This window comes from Pristis pectinata, chromosome 8 (genome assembly GCF_009764475.1).
Source record: "Pristis pectinata isolate sPriPec2 chromosome 8, sPriPec2.1.pri, whole genome shotgun sequence".
Taxonomy (NCBI): Eukaryota; Metazoa; Chordata; class Chondrichthyes; order Rhinopristiformes; family Pristidae; genus Pristis; species Pristis pectinata.
In genome coordinates, this window is record NC_067412.1 from 15124047 (window position 1) to 15143770 (window position 19724).

The 19724-nt window shown below is 40.5% G+C and overlaps 1 protein-coding gene across 1 annotated transcript; it reads right to left on the reverse strand.

Moving 5' to 3' along the window:
• Window positions 1-15969: 15969 nt before the first annotated feature.
• LOC127573238 (interferon-inducible GTPase 1-like) lies at window positions 15970-17136 on the reverse strand. The gene has a single exon (XM_052021262.1). The coding sequence runs from the start codon at window positions 17134-17136 to the stop codon at window positions 15970-15972; it is 1167 nt and encodes a 388-aa protein (XP_051877222.1).
• Between the last annotated feature and the right edge of the window lie 2588 nt (window positions 17137-19724).

Here is a 19724-nt window from a genome sequence, read left to right on the forward strand (position 1 = left end):
TCGAAGCCACATCTAGAGTACTATGAACAGCCAAATTTAAGAAAAGGTATATTATCGCTAGGGGCAATTCAGAGAAGGTTCACTTGGATGATCCTGGGTATGGAGGGATTGTCCTTTGAGGAAGAATTGAACAGGTTAGATGTGTACTCATTGGACTTTAGAAGAATGAGAGGCCTACGAAATTCTTATGAGACTTGAAGGGATGCAGGATTATTCTCTTTACAGGGTAAATACTGGGAGGCTGCTTCCCCTCAAAGGATAGTCTAGGACCAGCAGGAATAACCTCAGGATGAAGGGGTGACCATTCTCTCAAAGCCTTGGAATTCCTTGCCTCAGAAAGATGAAAGGTATGCAGGCTGAGCCCTTGAATATATTCAACTCTTCAGATGGAGAACTTTCTCATTAGCAAGGGAATCAAGAGTTGTGGAGAGAAGGTAGAAAAGTGGACTTGTGGAAAGTTGGATCAAACATAATCTCATTGAATAGCAGAGCATACTTGAGGGCCAGAATGGTTTTTCCTGTTCCTATTTCTTATGGTATTATAGTCTTCATTGTTGAAGCAGTGCTTCAGAATGTGATGACAGAATAAGCCTCCTTATATCTGCAATATCTTGAGCTGTCATAGAATAATGAATGAAACAACACAGAAGGAGATTATTTAGCCAATGGTGACTGTGCTGGCTCTTTGTCTGGCTATCCAGTTAACCACACTCTCCTGCCCTTTTCCCACAGTTTTAAATATTTTTCCATTCAAGCCCATCTTGGAAGCACATTGCTAAACAAATTATCAGATAATATCAGATTTCCAACCCTGTACATCCACATAGAATTCACATCACAGAAACAGGCCATTCTGCCTCACTATGCTATTGGCACTATTATAGCTCAACATGAACTGCCTCTCACATCAGACTGTTCTCACTCATAAATTCCTTCCCCTTGTGGTAGCAGTCACAGTTAACTCCCATCCTTACACTGCTGCAAAAGCAAACTGCTGGAGGAACTCAGTGAATCAAGCAGCATCTGTGGAGGCAAAGGGATGGACAACTTTTCAGGTGGAGACCCTGCATCAAATACATTCTACCTAAATGTCACATTTTTCTTTATTTGACAATTAAATTCCCAACAGCTAGCCAAAGGTATGGTTTAGATCAATAAAAGCAAAGAACTGCCAACATAACTGCCTGCTATACCTCTCTAACCCTCTTTTTCTCAAACCTAGGAAAAATGAACAGTGAAATAAACTAACACATAAGAACCCCAGTAGGAGACATCCTTGGGCATACAGTCTGAGGTAGCAAATTCTTACCTGACAGATTCAACTCCTGATGTGACTGAAGTGGGGCCAATATCAATTCAGTCATTTCAGTTTCTGAATACCTGGAGTAATAGTTAGATACTTTGGAAATTTTACAGGACTTCTCCTAATTTATTTAACAGTAGGTGCCTGATTCCACAGAGTAGACACAATGCTAAATGTTGTCAGCAGTAGGAAACGGTGCCATACGGTAAAATACATATCAGAAACCAAGTAGGCCGCAGACCTCGGTGTCCAATAATGTGAGGCGGCCCAGACTTGATATTTGCAGCAGCAATGTGTGTGCTGCCTGCTGACTCCATTATCAACCTCCCAGAAAACAAATGAAATTTTAACCAAACATTCATGAATCTTTCTGAGTTTGAAGTGAATTTATTTCTTTGCAGTGATAAGAAACAAAACCGAAGTTGCTTTCAGTGTCTTGAGTCAATATTTGTATTGGCTATGAATTCAGAAGCTAAAATATCACTGATGTTTCTTAACCAATTGATAATGTAACTTGTTATCAGAACCATTTCTTTGGAGCTATGATTACATTCATGTGAACAAATTGAATTTCATGACGAATCATTTTTTATCCTTTGCTTTTAAAGATAGAAGTGATTACAATAATTGAATTTTACTTTTCATTCTTCAATAATAATGTATGGGAAAATATAACTGAGGTATTTTCTGAAGCTCTATGAGTGTATGATAAGAATGCAAAAAAGTGGCCACTTTAACATTAATTGATAGAGTGTGAGGAAGGTCAACAGTTGGTCTCAAGTATAACATTATTAGTCTAATTGCTCATATACATTTAACAAAAAAGTTAAAAGATGAACCATGTGTTAACAGATAGGCCTAATGATTGAGCTCCCAGGTTCCTCTCTCGACTGGAAGCAATGGGTTATCATTAACCACATCAGGATAGCCTACAATGGATCTATGTCTTATGCACAAATGGATGCAGGAGGGCAACCCAAAATGTGAACATGATGAATGAAGTTCAGACAATTTACTATATAATGAACTACTGATCTATCCACTCCTATAGAGGAGTGAAGAATCACAAGAAACTGAGATTTGACTCTCACAAATCAGACTAGACACCCACCTCTACGGAAAACTAATTAGGTAGGACTTTGATCATTCATAAAGAACATTTAAAGAATCATATTATAGATAATATATAATAGATTCTTTTGCTCATTTTTCAAGATCTGGACACCACTGGCAAGGCCAGCATTTATTGCCCATCCCTAATTTCCCTGAGAAGGTGGTAGTGAGCCACTTTGAACTGCTGCAGTCTTTCTGATGAATGTACTCTCATGGCGTTATTGGGTAGGAAGTCCCATGATTTAGACCTAGTGACAATGAAGAGCCAGTCATATATTTCTAAATCAGTATGGATGTGGGCTAGAGGGGGAGCTGTAGATGGTGGTGTCTCCATGCACCTCCTACCCTTGTCTTTCTTGGTGGTAGAGCTCATGGGTTTGGATAGTGCTTTCAGAGTAGCCAGCAGTGTATTTCATAGATGGTTCACACTACAACCAGTGTGAACTGGTGATAGAGGGAATGAATCTTTAGAGTGGTTGATGGGGTGCCAATCAAGAGAGCTGCTTTGTCCTGAATGATGTTGGGTTTCATGAGAGCTATTGGTGCTGCACTCATGCAGACAAGTGGAGAATTTTGCATCTCACTCCTGACTTGTGCCTTGTAGAGGGTGAATAGGTCTTGGGGTGGCAGGAAGTGAGTCATATGCTGCAGGCCTGCTCTTGTAGCCGTGATATTTATGTGACTAGTTTAGTTGAGTTTCTTGTCAATGTGACTTTCAGAATATTGATGGTAGGGGACTCAGCAATGGTAACATCATTGAATGTCAAGGATAGGTGGTAAGGATTCTGTCTTGGAAGAGTTCATTGCCTGGTACATTCATGGCATCGGGGGGTGGGTCACAACTAAAACCTCATTTAAAAAAACGATTGTTAACAATAAATCATTGCTGACCTTAGCATATTTGTCTTTCTATTGTTTTAGTAAAAGGCCTTGACCCTGATTGGCCAATCCCACTTGGATTAGGGTAGGGGCCTGGTAGAATGGTCAGGGAATTTCAGAGACAGTTTGTTTAACAACTAAACTTTGATGAATCCCTGGAAATATGTCCAAGTGGAAAATGGAAAACAAAGAGGAATGAAAAAAAAAGGAAAACTTTTATTGGAGGCATAGGGCCCACTGAAGAACTTCCATGCCCTGATATCTACTATTATTTTGGTGGTTGATTCGATAAGTGGGTTCACTTAATAGATGTTAGACTTTACTCTACAAGTTCAAGGTCCAAATGCTCTGGATGCCTCAAAAATGTGCTGCACTGATTCAGCCTTGGGATTGATGCCTAACAGAAAAGATGCAGTCTATCCCACTAAATTGGAAAGATGTTTAACATGGGAAAACATTCTATCCTTAAGATCTCCAAGTCTTTCTATGTTTCCTTTTATTGCATCAAGTGGAATAAAAAGTAATTTTTATTTGCAGAAAATGAAAACAAGTTCAACATGAGCTGAGAACTCCTCCTTCTGGAAGGGTCCATTCATGTTGTGCAGAGAGTTCTGCCCACTTTTAGATGGTAAAATTGTCACAATGACCAAGACACATGTTCAGATAGGTTTTAGCTGACAAAATGTGTAATGGGAATGACCCTGCACTCCAGAAACATCTGACAGAATCCTCCACCTGTAAACTTTTCTATCTCCCCTCATAAACCTCCTCAAACATCATGTCCATGACCAATCGTACTTAATCTTCCAGAAGCAAAATATTGCAGATGCTGGAAATTGGAAATAAAAACAGAAAATTCTACAAATATTCAACAGGTCAGTCAGCATTGGTAGAGTGACAAACAGAGTTAATAATTCCTGGTTCTTCTTTCATCAGGATTGGGAAAATTTAGAAATAAAACATGTTTTAACTTGCAGAGGAATGGGAAAATGGTAGAGAAAAGTTAAGGGACAGTTCTGTGGTAGGGTGGAGACCAAGAGAGGTTGAATGATAGGAATGTTGGGGGTGCAGGCAGATGTATGCCTGGAAGAGGTTTTACAAGGAGGAATTAAATGAACTCTGAAATACCAGAAAAGGAAAGAGAATAAAAGATTGAATGCCAGAAATGGGATGCCGGTTGGGACTGGCTAATATCTGAAGCTGTCGAATTCAATGTTGAATCCTGAAAGTTCTATTGTCCCAAGTTGGAAGATGAGGTGCTGTTCTTCGAGGTTACATAAACTTCTTTGGAACAGTGTAGGAGGCCAAAAACAGTGAGGTCAGGGTGGGAATGGGATAGGACTGAACAAAGGTGCTCTACAAGGAGATTGCATCATGAGCACTGGTTGCAGTACACAAAATTGGTAAAAAAAATACAAGTTAATTACTGTTTCACCTTGAAGGTGTGTTTGGGTCCCAGTTTTCCCAGGTATGATGAAAAGTTATCAATCTGAAATGTTACCTCTGTTTCTTTCTCCACAGATGTTACCTGACCTGCTGAGTATTTCGAGCATTTTCTGTTTTATTTCTTCATATTCTTCCCTTTTACAGCTTCCATGTGTGTTTCTTTACGCTGTTTAATGAAATCTTTACAATAAATCTTTATTCATTAAGTCTCATTGTTCTTGTGTCACTGGCAAAACTAACATTCACTGCCCATCACTAATTGCCCTTGAGAAGTTTGTGTAGTGAGAGGGCAGCTGTGCTGTGCGATGATGCTGAAATACTTCACCGTTTGAGCCTCTTCAATCTCAGTTAATGACATCAAACCTCCACTTGGAAGAGCAAGACCATGGAGAAATACCAACATATTTGTGGATAATAGTAAGTAATGATGTCCCAGGAAAGTTGAATATTAATAGCATATTATCATTTGAGTGCAAAGGGCTTCACTGCCTATGATTTACCTGGAGCAGCATTTGATAGTGTAACAGAACTCCATAGGTACACATTGTATAATGAATGCAACTTATAGAGATGTTAGAACTATCACATTATATGGAGCATAATCTGCTAATAAGACCCCTTTCAAACCAAAGAGAAAGAAGACTACAACAGTTTTCACTCATCCCACCACCTATTGTAGTTGGAGTGCATATTATCCAGAGGAAACACTGCAGCAATTCTCCTTCAAGATCATCTCCCAAACTATAACCTTTACCACCAGGATTGCTGTACCAAGCCATACACCATAGTGACTGAGAAATATATTGCTATTCCATCATCATCACTCAGACAACATCCGTCTTCAAAGACAATTAGGGAAGGGTAATAAATGCTAGCCCTTACAGCAATGTCCGTAGCACACCAGTGAATAAAAATATATAAAGCAGAAACTCCAACAAGCCTCCTTGTTGGCAATTCAAAAGGAGAGATTAAATTTTTCACAGCGTCTTCAGTGTAGATCAGCAAACCATCACCCAGCTGATCCTAATTACCTATCAACTTCAATTGAGCAAGAAAGATAAAAATTGCCCCTAAATTAATTACCATTTTGTTGCATGTTAAAAAAACTGGTCTTTTGCAGTATTTCTGTAAGTACATTAATGCAAGGCATTTTATTAGCATGTGTTATGGCATAGGCATCCGAAATACACTATTAGATCAGTACATTTTTTAGCACATTTAGTTCAAGATGTACCTCCTCAGTGCGAGACAAGTCTAATTCTATTGTAAGCTGTGCTGATGAAAAGAACACATGCACTTCCTGCAGGTACGAGGCTGCCCGAATATAACATAATTACATAATAAACAGAAGCCATACAACATGAACATCAACACCCTCACAAAGCCCACAATATCCAAAGGTGGAGTGCCTCTGCATTTATAAGTTAAGTTGATCATGACAAAAAAGGTCAGGAATAACTATAATTCTGCTTTAGGATGCTACAGAAAGAGGTGAAATTCACATACCGTTACTGCTTGTGGAGGAGGTATAATTGCTACAATCAACACTAGTTTGCTGCCAGTATTTATCTGGCATCATACTGTTTGTGATATTGATGCCCACTTTGTGTCTACTTGGTGAAGATTTTAGCATAATTATTGCAAATTTCCTTTTATTATTTTGAATTCAAGTGCTGCTGTAATGGATTGGGTGGTGTGATTAAAACAACACCAAGATCAAAGCAGCAAATTTTGTGCCTTTTGTATTTTATGCTCTATATCACATTGAATATAAGGTTCTGTTGCCAAACTCAGTTAGAAAAGACTGATAAACATTTTAGTTTGATTTGTTGTGATTTATTACCTGCAGGAAGTTATTGTAGAGGAGGATCTTAAACGGAAAAAACAATGGAAAAAACAACGGAAAAAACAGTCCTGAAGAAGGGTCCTGACCCGAAATGTTGACCATCTGCTTTTCTCCATGGATGCTGCCTGACCTGCTGAGTTCCTCCAGCATCTTGTTGTTTTCTCATGTAGATTCCAGCATCTTGCAGTCCTTTGTTTCTCTAGGATCTTAAACGGATTATATATTTCAAAGCTTTCCTCATGCTTTGAATTTCATTAAACTATTGACTGGAAAAAAATAAAACTTATCAATAAAAGTAGTTGTGCAAAACTAGAGAATTAGTTGAAGGGAACAGTGTTGAACAAGAGCCACCGCATTTCAGAAAATGAAGAGCAGAGTGCAACATGCACTTTTAGCACCAGCTACTTCTTGCCCCTAATTCAAAAGGCTGTGGATTTAATTCCCCTTCCTGAGACCTGAGGCCTGACCTAGATCTTGACTGACACTACAGAGCAACACTGTGGCTACAAAAAGTGCCATCTTTTTAATGAGATGTTAAACTGAGAATTTACCTATTCCTTCAGATGGATGTAAAAAATCCAAAAGCACTATTCACCCGGTAATTCTTGCTTATTCCTCAATCAACATCATTAACATCTGGGCATTATTACATAGTTGTTTGTGAGAACTTGCTGTATGCAAATGATATTTCTTAAAGTACAACTGTGACTGCTCTTCCAGTTGCTTACTGTAATTGGCTGCAAAGTGGTCTGGGGTGTCCCCACATATTCAAAAATCAATCTTTTATTCTCTTTGCACTTTATATTAATTAGGCATAATAAAGGACTTCAGGGTATGGATGCAGAAGGGAGAATAGTGTTGCTTTAACAAGACTCCTTCAAACAGTAAGAAAATTTAATTGATGCATTTACATTGGGAAACAGAAAGTCAGTGATTCTATTATTATTATAAGCAAGTTGCTTAACTTTGGAAGATGGAATCATGACAAGGATTCTGGACATGGACAACAGCAGGGGAAAGCTGATGCATCACATCCACTCGTACATCCATTGGGGAGAGCAGTCCCATCACATCCTATTAAATTTGCTGGTACATCTATAAGGGAGAGTTGTCCCATCATAGATGCTGGTATGTCTACAATGGAGAACACTCCCATTACATCAGCTAGTACAAAAGGCGGCATTGACCATCTCTCCTGGCTGTCAGGTGACATCTTGAGATCACCAGAAGAGACTGTATGAAGGTGAGCAAATAAATGACAGAGGAAGCAATTGTACTTGGCTACCTGCCAGTCAGTTTTCATATTACTACCCAAGGATGAGACAAATGTCTGTTGAAAGTGAAAAGTTGATATGCATCTGAACTCTTAGATATATGAAAACTGCTTCCTTCATTCCTTCAATAATTTGCAAAAGATCTTTACAACCATTCAGCCTTGCTGGTCTGTTCCACTTTTCAATTGGATCACAATTGATCTAATAAAGTGTTTACCTGCCTTTGCTTCATATCCTGTGATACCCTTTATTACCACAATGCTTTTGATCTCAGTCCTGGTTATATGAACCAGACCCAGAGCCCCTACTGCAGGAAAGAGTTTCAGATTAGCACTACCCTTTGTGTGAAAAATTGCTTCCTGATTTCACTTAGTAATGCAGTAGCTTGATTAAGTTAATGATCCCTTGAATTATATTTGCCCACCCAAGGAATCTTATTGAATTTATGATTTGATCATCTCAATTAGATCTCTACTAAACCTAATCTCTATGGAATGCAAGCCATGTTTCTGCAACCCCACCTATATTTAATCTTATCTGCTGCCGTATCATTCTGTTGAATCTGCACTGTACTTTGGCCAAGGCCAATATATTCTCACTCAGGCCAATGCCCAAAACTGAATGCCCTTTTCTTGAAGTCACCTAACCTAGTACTAAGTGTGTTGTATGTAACAACTGTACAATCTGTTGCATCAGCTCAGAAAAGTTTCTTTAACAACATCTTCCAAACCCATGACCTCTACCACTCAAAATGACAAGGGCAGCACACTGTTAGGAATCTCACCAGCTGTAGATTCTTCTCCAAGTGGTACAGTATCCTGACTGAGAAATATATCATCACAAATGTATGAGGATCAATGCAATGTGCATGGTCGGTTGCTAAGTGACAAGGGATACCTTCCGACGTCATGCTTCAAACCCCCATGAGAAACAAACAGATGCCATCCAATTACCCAAACAATGGGAGCCGTCAGCTGCCTGAAATATCATAGATCAGACCACACCCACTGGGGTTCTGTAGTGGAGATTTTGATTCCTTGAACAGTCTGGCGATGCCCTGCAGTACTTGGCTGAGAAGGTTGCCACTTTTGTGGCGTTGCTGTATGTTCCACAGTCCAGCGTTCATGAAAGACCACTTGTTAAAAGTAGCAATTATGCCAAAGGTTAAGCCCCTTTCACACTGGTTCTCTCTCACCCTGTGTTCTCCGCACCATCAGTGGAAGAAAAAGAATGCAGGCGAGGCAAGCCCCAGGAAAATTGCATCTTGAGTGCTCAGCCTGCATTGTCTGTTCCAGCTGGTCTATGATCTGATAATCATCACTTAGCCCAGTAATAACTTGACATTCAAACAAGCATTTCTTATCATTACAATTGCCCTCTAGCACCTGCTTTCTGCTTTCTTGCTGTGATAACTGTGCACCACTTTACTCTTGAACTTGGAATGGAGGGACAAAAGAAAGCAAAAGTACAAACTGTATGAATCTGGCCAGTAAGTAGGCCAGTCCTAGAGCAGAATTCCTGTAAGCAAACTAAAAGATAGATATGGATTCCATCAGGAAATGGTGCCTGGGACTGGGGGAAAGGATGGAGGCTTGACGGTGGAATATTCTGCTACAGCAACAACAACATCACCATCATATGTACAACATTAATGTAGAACAAGATCCTGACACATTTGGACAGGTGACCACATGCTGGGTCATAGAGAAGGCTTCAAGGGAGGGAAGAGAGATAAAGAGACATAAAGGTGGAGGAAAGGAATTCCAGGGCTTCAGTCTCAGGCAGCTGAAGGTGTGCCCACAAGTGGGAGAGAAATTACATTTGGGAATAACCAAAGGATCAGAATTTGAAGAATGCAGGTATTCCGGAGTGTGAAAGGGCAGGGGAGACCCATGTGATAGAGAGGGGTGAGGCTATAGAGGAATTTGAAAACAAGATAACATAAGATAAGATATCTTTATTAGTCACATGTACATCAAAACACAGTGAAATGCATCTTTTGCGTCGAGTGTGCTGGGGGCAGCCCGCAAGTGTCGCCACTCTTCCGGCACCAACATAGCTTGCCCACAATTTCCTAACCTGTACGTCTCTGGAATGTGGGAGGAAACCGGAGCACCTGGAGGAAACCCACGCAGACACGGGGAGAACATACAAACTCCTTACAGACAGCGGCCGGAATTGAACCCAGGTTGCTGGCGCTGTAATAGCGTTTCGCTAACTGCTATTTCTAAATTCTATGCATTGATAACTGAAAGCTAATGTAGGTCAGCAAGTATACAGATGAAGGGTGAATGGGACTTAGTGCCAGTTAGTACATTTTGGATGACCTCAAGTTTAGGGAGAATTGAGTAAGGGAGACCATTCAGGAGTAGAATTCAATCACCAAATTTAGAGGTATCGCAGGTTCCAATAACTGGTGGATCGAGCTGGGTAGTGTTATGGAGGCATAAGTAGACAGTCTTAGAGATGGCCGACAGATGTGGCCCCAATCCCAATCAATTTCTTGGCAGCCTGCAAACCAAACCAGTAGTGATGTAGTAGTGTATAAATATACAGGAGAGGAAAATTAAATGTATGCAGCCAACATGGTGACACAGTGCCCCATAGTGTACATTTTATAAAACTACACTGAGCTTTTAATAACCACTCGAGTGAGCTATGCATTCACTGAGATACAACTGGAAAAGCAAAACTGAAAATTCAGGACAATATAAGAACGCCAGCTTTGTTATTGCAAGGTTAAAGATCAAAGGTTGAATATTTACTTAGACCAAAGGTTGTGGTAAATCTGATATTTTCTGTCATTTTTAAAACATTTTTTTCATTAATCCTATTATCTATGGCCAGAGTAACAACAGAAGTCATACCCATTTCAAGCATTTCTACATCCTTCTCACAACCCACACTGTCAGGTTGATACAAAATTGGCCACATTTACCAGTTCTTTATCACCATTAAACTTGTGTATATTACACTTGTTTGTATTATACTTGATCCCCTACATATCATTGATACAGATTGTGAACAGCTGGGACCCCAGCACCAGTCCCTGCAGCACTCCATTAGTTTTGGCGTCTTCACCTAAAAATGACCCATTCATTCCTCGTCTTGATGCTCGGCATTCATGTAGTCCATGCAAAATCTTCGAGCTAAAATTGAAGTTCAAATGATGCATGCTATCCATCACCATAAGGATTTTTACCTGCACATCATTATCTGCTCCCACCCTTACTTCAGAGGTAGGGCTACTACAGCAGGTAGAGCTGCCAGGTTTGATCCTGACTCCTGGTGCTGTCTGTGTGAAGCTTGCACATCCTCCCTCTAACTGAGTGAGCTTCTCTCGGGTGCTCCAGTTTCATCCCATACCCCAAAGATGCCCAGGTTGGTAAGTTAAGTAACTATTATGAATTGGCTCTAGTTGTAGATGACTGGCAAGAGAATCAGGTGGCAGGTGTTGAGGTGCATATGAAAGAGAATAGGCTAAGGGAAGTAAGTGGGGAAAAGTGATTGATGGGATTGCTCAGAGTGCCAGACTGAAAAGCCTCCTGGGTTGTAAGGAAAGAAATATATGAAAAGTCACAAGGAGAGGCTGAAACACTTACAAGGGCCACTCTTGTTGAAATGGTTTCAATCAGCTGTATTTTACTATCCAAACCTATTTAACTTTCAACCCTCACTACCCATTTTCCACTTTTATCTCGATAATAATTCTCTCTCCTTTTACTTTCTAAGGCCCAGCTATCTCCAGTGTTCCCTCACTGCAACTCTGATGCTCTGTGCTGCTCAATGACCTTAAGGTCTCCCATGGTCCTTTTGAAGTAATTGTCCAGGAGAAGTAGTTTGTCTTTAAATGGGTCAATCAATGATCAACAAGAGGGCAACTGGACTTCATTAACCCATCAAAGCAAATCATTTGTTGTGCAGTATTCAGCCCTGCATCTGAATGAACCATTCAGATAAAAAAAATTCTCCTAACCAATCAATACTGCAACATTGAACTACAGAGCATTATGAATTTGCAGAGGGTAAGGATGGACAAAAACATTCTGTGGGCTGGATTTGACCTGTGTATTGTACTCCAGTGACCTGAACCCTTACCCATGTTTTTGCTGCCTCCATTACATCTTTCAAATGGCTTCATTGTTAACTTCTCATCTGTTTCCTCCACAACCTTCGCACCTGCATGCTGTCTTCCACTGACCATCAGCCCTTTCCCTTCTGACCTACGCTAGCTCCCTGTCATCTGTTCCATTCAAGTCAAAATCCTGACCCTCGTCTTTATATCCAAACCTCCCCCACCTTCTGTGCTACCTAAATCTAACTTTTATTCTCTCTTTCCTAGTTCTGATGAAGGGTCCTGGACATGAAACATTATCTATTTCTCCTTCCACAAATGCTAGCTGTCCTGTCGACTGTTTCTACCATTTATTTTTATGTCACCATTTTGAACTCAGCCGCTCTTAAGTGTCTTTGCTCTGAGAAGAACAATTCCAGCTCCTCCAGACTCTCCACAAAACTGAAGTTCCTCATCACTCGTACCTAGTCTTGTAAATCTCCAAGACCTTGAGATATTCCTAAAGTGTGGTGTCCTGTATTGGATACAATATCCTATCTGAGGTCTATTAAGTAAATAAATATGTTTAACATAACTTTATTTTTTGTACTCTCTTCTCTCTTAATAAGGACACGGGTCCTCAAAGATCTTTAAACATTCTTTTTAACTTTTCCTGCCACCTTCAAGAATTTGTGTATGTGCAACCCCTGATCTCTAAAGAGTCCCATTTAAAATTGCACCATTTAGTTTATATTGCCTCCCTGCACTCTTCCTACCAAAATATGACGTAAAGACAGAAAACCCGACCCAATCCCTTCATATTCCCTATGTATCATTACAAATGTTATTAAACCCAACATTTTCAACCAAGGCCCCTGTCACCCTGCCTAAACTCACCCATGATTTGACATCACAAGAACACAAGAAAATAGGAGCAGGAGTCACTTCAAGCCTGCTCCATCATTCAATGTGGATATGGCTGATCTACCGCAGGCCTCAGCTTCTTTTCTGTGTCCGTTCCCCAGAGCCCTCAATTTCCCGATCTTTCAAACAATTATCTATCTCTGCCTTAAATACTTCTAATGAACTAACCTCCACAGTAGACAATTCCAGAGATTCATCACTCTCTGCTGAAAGAAATTTCTACACACTTCCATCTTAAGTGACTGGCCCCGTATCTTGTAACTTCCACTTCCCCAATGTCTTTTCTTTCACCACACTCCCTAAACACCTTTGAACTTCTTCTGTGTTACAGATGATATGGCTTCTGTGAAAAACACAATGATGCTGGAGGAACTCAACAGTCCTGTCTGGAGGAACAGCACCTCATTTTCCGTTCTTGGAACCTTGCAGCCTAATGGCATGAACATTGAATTCTCCCACTTTAGGTAATCCCCACCCTACTTCCCCACAAACCCCCTCCCCACCCACCATGCTTCTTCTCTTCTTCCCTTTACTAGCCTCCTTTTCTTCCCCCTCTCTTCTTACCTTTTACCCATCTCCCAGGTGGATCTGCTCTCCCCTCCTCCCCCGCACCTGCCTATCACTATCTCTTACCTGCATCTACCTATCACCACCCTGTGCCCACACCGCCTCCCCTCTTTTGTCCACCTATCACTGCTCTGCTTTTCCCTCCTATATATTGGGCTTCCCCTTTTCCTAATTTCAGTTCTGAAGAAGGGTCCTGACCCGAAACATTGACCACCAGCTTTTCTCCACGGATGCTGCCTGGCCTGCTAAGTTTTTCCAGCATCATCGTGTTTTTCATCTAGGTTCCAGCATCTGCAGTCCTTTGTTTCCCTAATATGGCTTCCATGAGTTTGCCTGGATTTTTCTCTTACTACAAGTCCTCACATCAGTCCTGCTTAACCTGTTGAGATTGTGCTCGGCATTGGCAGGGCCGATCCAATATTTCTCGTCAATACAGCTTTTAAGTGTAACAAAGATGAAATGACACAGATGAAATCATAACAATACATTTGGCTGAAGTTACATTTATTGCAATTTTAGTTAATTTTTCATTGATTTCTACATTACTACATGGTAGTAATAGTGCATAGTAGTCCAGTAAAGAGATTAATTGATGCCTTCAAGCAGTGCAGTACCTGTATTGTCTTTTTTGGTCCATTTATGAGGCTGGTGTATGGCTTTGTGATGCTAAAGCATCAGACTAATCTATTTGGCACCATAGCCCACAACAGAATCTCTGTACAACCCCTGCAATAATTATGAATAAAAACATCAGGGCAGAAAGAAACGTGGATAGATGATCATGTGGAATACATGCATTTATCAGATGACATAGAAATCTTTTCTCGCAACGGGTGGCGAATCTCTGGAATTCTCTGCCCTGGTGGGTGGTGAAAGCTGGATCATTATAAGTATTTAAAGTGGAGGCGGATAAATATATGATAGTTCGAGGAATAGAGGGGTATGGAGAAGTGGTACTGAAGAGGTGATGAGGCCAGCATAGATCAACCATGATCATATTAAATGGTGGAGGAGGCTTGAAGGGCCTGATGACCTACTCCTGCCCCTATTTTCTTGTGTTCTTGTATGTGCAATGGTACTGTAGCCATCTTATTAATTACCAGGTGAACTTTGTTCAAAATCCAGATTCAGGATTGATATTAACTTGGGGCACACTTTGACTTTAATGTAAATTAAGACAGGGAGAAATGTAAACTATGCTGCAGGTCTACAATCCTTCCCTTTCTATTCATGCACAGTGTCAAACTGTACACCTAAAAGAAACCAATGGATGTTCAGTCTGCACATTTCAAGCGAACACCCTGGAATTATTTAAGACAGAGTTACAGTGATGGAATAGACTGTAATTTCTTTATGGCCAACGAATTGACAAGGGTACAGTGATTTTCTGCATCTTCCACCTCCTGATCCTGAGAATGCACTGAATATAAACTGAAAATATTGATTCAAAATACAAATTCATGAATGCCGACAGTTGAATCTTTGAAGCCATATTCAGTCCCCAAAATAAAATTCACATCACTGGTACCAAAGTTTGAGAATGCTTATAATAGATCCTTTGGGCAAAATACAAAAGATTGCTACTTTCATGGCAATTTACATCCAGTGTTTTGACTGACAGCTTTCATTGAGATTATTTGGTTACTTTTACACAGTTATTAAATGAATGTCATGTTCACGTTCACATTTGTTGTTATCTTCTTCCTCTTGTTTTCCTTCCACTATGTAGTAACCTGAGGCCAAAAAAACTCAGCAAGCAACTGTTAGTACATCTCTAACAAAATGACACTTAAATCTGCCTCTGTGACGCATATGCTAATTGTGGTTAAATGCATTTGCCAATCTTCCATGTCAATCTTCACACTGTCTTATCTCCTTTGCTCCCACAAGAATAAGAAATTAATGAACAAAAAACACTCAATTGCATTAGCGCATTGATATGCTCCAGAACTAATGCATGTACTCAGGTCACTTTCTTTCAATTAGATTTAAATGCTCTTAATCTGTACAAATTGGCTGGCATGTTTCCTACAATAGTGAACAGTACTTGATTATTTCTATTGGCCATAAGGTGCTTTGGGATATCCAGAGTTCATGAATGATGCCATATAAATGCTAGTCTTTTGTTTTGATTTTAATTAATCTAAAAGCTGAGGGACAAAGTCTAGATTGAGTATAGGGCTTTGTGAATACTAAGTGAGTGAGTACATTATAAATAATTTTAAGAGATAATGCTATATTCAGGCAGTGCAGAGATGATTAAGTAATTCATCTGTTTAACAAGCATGGTGATCACACTACTGTGGATGACTAATATGGAGATCACACTGCTGTGAATTGATATATAAGCATTCTCCAATCACTGCATTTTTCTAAGAAATCACCCTATGTTTCTTGGGAGATGTTGCTGTAGTTTCTGTTTTATTTCTTCCTTTAAATAGGCTTTTCTAAGTAAACTGACATTGTTTGCAGTAGGACAGACTGCTTGCACCGAGTAATCCTCTCTGCCCCATCTCCAAGTCATTGGCTGAGGCAGTGCTGCCTAATAAATAATCTGTAACCTTTAATCAGTTTCAAAGGCAGTTTTCATAGCTACTTGAGCAGTTTTCACATGTTCGTTCAGTGAATCCTTTAATAGCAAGGCTGTGAAACAAAAGGACGACACAGCACCAAAAACAGAGACAATCAGTGGTGTGAAGTCAAATTTGATCTCAGCTATTGTACAAACAACAGCGGTAACACCTAATGCTATCTTGATAAGTGCTCGGGATATTTTACCTGGAGAACGAATTTCAGTTTTCAGTAGTGCCAAGGGTTTACCACTGGAGTCTGCCAACCTTTGCATGCACTTGTCACGTAGATCCCGATGGTACCAGAGGTATACAAGCCCTGCCACCAGCAATCCAATACCAGTGGCAAAGGACATGCCAGGAACTGGAACTGCTCCCACTGCTCCTGCAAGTGCTGCAGTCATCCAGATTCTTTTCTCCAACATTTTTCTCTTCTCTTCTATTACTTTTGAAGTTACGTTTGGGAGCGACAGCAAGAACGCAATCTTCTTTACGTTGCGCAGGTTGTTTGCAAGGGTGTCCTTTAGAGCAGGGAAATCATAATTATCCTGGTGAAAGCTTGAAATCAGAAAAATAGCCGGTGCTATAACCCCCATCTCTTCCAAGGTGGCGACACAGTCCATCCTTATCTTTTGTAACTCTTGGTTCAAAGTCACACCATCCGTCTCCAGCAGAGGGAGGTCATTGTCAATCTTAGACTGAACAAAGTACAGTTGTTTGCTCGCTTGTTGAATTGCTTTGGCAAATGCCCCCTCACTTCCTTTAAATTGGCATTCCGACATAATGATGAACAAATCATATCTCTCAACATTTACCATTTTTAGGTACTCACTCAGTGGTACTTTACCAAAATCTATTCCTGGAAGTTCTATAAAATGAACATTAGGTAGAGTGGGATGAGTATATCTGATAGGCTCGTTACCAGTTTCCACATTACCAACCTTTCCCTCCTCGCTTATCTCAAAGCCTACCATAGCAGCAATGAAGGTAGACTTGCCTGCACATTTTTCACCTGTAACTGCAATATTAAGTTGTGCATTATCCAGGTCATCTAATTTATCCTTTATCTCTGGTATTATTGCTTCCAATCCACCAGCATTATAATTGGTTTTTAGTCGTTCAAGTTCTTCCATGTTGAAGAATTCAGACGATGAAATCATGCAGTCCCTGAAAAAAGAATAGATATTTTCATAGTGCACAGTCCATTCAGTTTCTTAAACCTTCTTAAATAGCATGCACTCTACCATGCAGTGGTGCAGCTAGCAGAGTTACTGTCTCACAGCTGCAACAATCCGGATTCAATCCTGACCTCCAGTGTTGTCTATGTGGAGTTAGCACATTCTCCATGGGACTTTGTGGGTTTTCACCAGGCCCTTGGATTTCTTCCCATGTCCTAAAGTCAGATGGGTTGGTAGGTTAATTGGCCACTGTAAATTGTCCCCAGTGTACAGGTGAGTGGTAGAATCTGGGATTGTTGATGGGAATGTGGGGAGAATAAGTTACAGGGAAAAATTGGTAGGGGAATAAGACTGCTTTGTGTGGCAGTGTATTCCTGATGGGCTGAAGTAGCTTCCTTCTGATATTGTAAGGAAATTTGGAAAGTTAACGTGCAAGGATTTAACTTAAGAAATAGTCTACTTGTGTAGTCAAGTCCATACAGTTAGGTGTATTGTTTGTTTTGCTATTCAGCATCTTATTACATGTTATATCCGAATATGTATTGAATGGGGATGAGTATAATTGATGAGACTTCAACATTTAGTCATAGAGTCATGCAGCATGGAAACAGGCCCTTCAGCCCAACTCGTCCATGCCAACATGTTGCCCAGCGAGTTAGTCCCATCTGCCCATGTTTGGCCCATATCCCTCTAAACCTCTCCTATCTATGTACTTATCTAGATGGCTTTTAAATCTTCCCAATATGCCTGCTTCAACCACTATTTCTGGCAGCTCATTCCAAATATGCACCACCCTTTCCGTGAAGAAATTGCCCCTGATGTCCCTTTTAAATCTCTCGCCTCTGATCTTAAACCCATGCCCTCTTGTTTTTAGCACCCCCTCCCTGGGAAAAAGACTACATGCTTTCAGTTTGTCAATGCCTCTCATGATCTTATAGACATCTATCAGGTCACCCCTCAATCTCCTGTGTTCCAGGCAATAAAGTCCTAATCTGCGCAACCTTTCCTTGTAACTCAGGCCCCCAAGTCCAGGCAACACCCTGGCAAATCTTTTCTGAACTCTTTCTAGTTTAATAACACCTTTCCTATAACAGGGTAACCAAAACTGTGCACAATACTACAAGTGCAGCCTCAGCAACATCTTATATGACTACAACATAACTTCCCAACTCCTATACTCAGTGCCCTGACTGATGAAGGCCAGTGTGCCAAATGCCTTCTTCACCACCCTATCTACCTGTGACTCTGCTTTCAGCAAACAATGCACTTGCACTCCTAGGTCTCTCAGTTCCATAACACTCCCCAGGGCCCTACCATTCACTGTATAAGTCCTACCCTGGTTTGATCTCCCCAAGTACAATATCTCACATTTACCTGGATTTAAAGCCATTTGCCAATCCTCAGCCCACATACTTAGCTGATCAAGATCTCCTAGTAATTTTTCATAACCTTCTACACTATCTACAACACCACCTATTTTAGTACCATCTGTAAACTTACTAACCATGTCTTGTACATTCACATCCAAATTGTTTATATAAATTACAAACAACAAACATCCCAGTACTGACCCCTGTGGCACACCACTAGGTACAGGTCTCCAGTCTGAGAAACAACCATCGACCATCACCATCTGCTTTCTACCACTGAGCCAATTATGAATCCAGTCCGCTACCTCTCCCGGATCCCATGCAATCTAACCTTCCACACTAGCCTGCCATGAGGTACTTTATCAAAGGCCTTGCTGACGTCCAAATAGACAAACATCCACTGCCTTACTCTCATCTACCCCCTTGGTTACCTCCTTGAAGATCTCCAAGAAATTTGTCAGATACGATGTCCCATGTACAAAGCCATGCTGAATGTCCTGACCCAGATCCTGTCTCTTCAAATTTCCATGTGCTCAATGAAACAGTAATGCAGTTGATGCAGAAAATTGCTGGACTGGAAGACCAGATTATGATTCAATTTCTTTCTATCCTTTAATTCACAGAATATTCCAGCAGAAGAACCCACACGTGCCATCTCTTTGAAAGACATGTACAAGGTAGTTCTTCACTCCATCATTTCCTAATGGCCTTCCAAGTTAGTGCCTTTCAGTTGCCTTTCAAGAGATTCTTTGGCATCTGCTTCCACCATCCTTGCAGGCAATGTGTTCTGGACTCAGCAACCTACCGTCCGAAGAAATTTCCCCTTATTCCTTTTTTGTCAATAACTTGAAGTTTCTACCCTCTAGTTATTGATCAATCTGCCAGACTTTCCCTCTACTTGCTCAACCAAAACCTCTCACAACTTTGACAATCTCTTTTAGGGATCTCGGTAATACTCCCGGCTCTGAGATGAACAATCACATCTTCTACAGTCTCCACATAACCAAAATCCTTCATCTCTGGAATCAATTTGGTAAATCTTGCCTCTAATCTCTCCAGAGCCTTGAGATTTTTCCCAAAGTGCAGTGCCCAGAGTTGTAACAATACTTTAGATTAGGCCCAATAGAGATTTGTATTGACTTAACAATGATCTCTGTGTTTCAGTATTCAGTGTCTTTATCTTATAACCCTAGTGACACA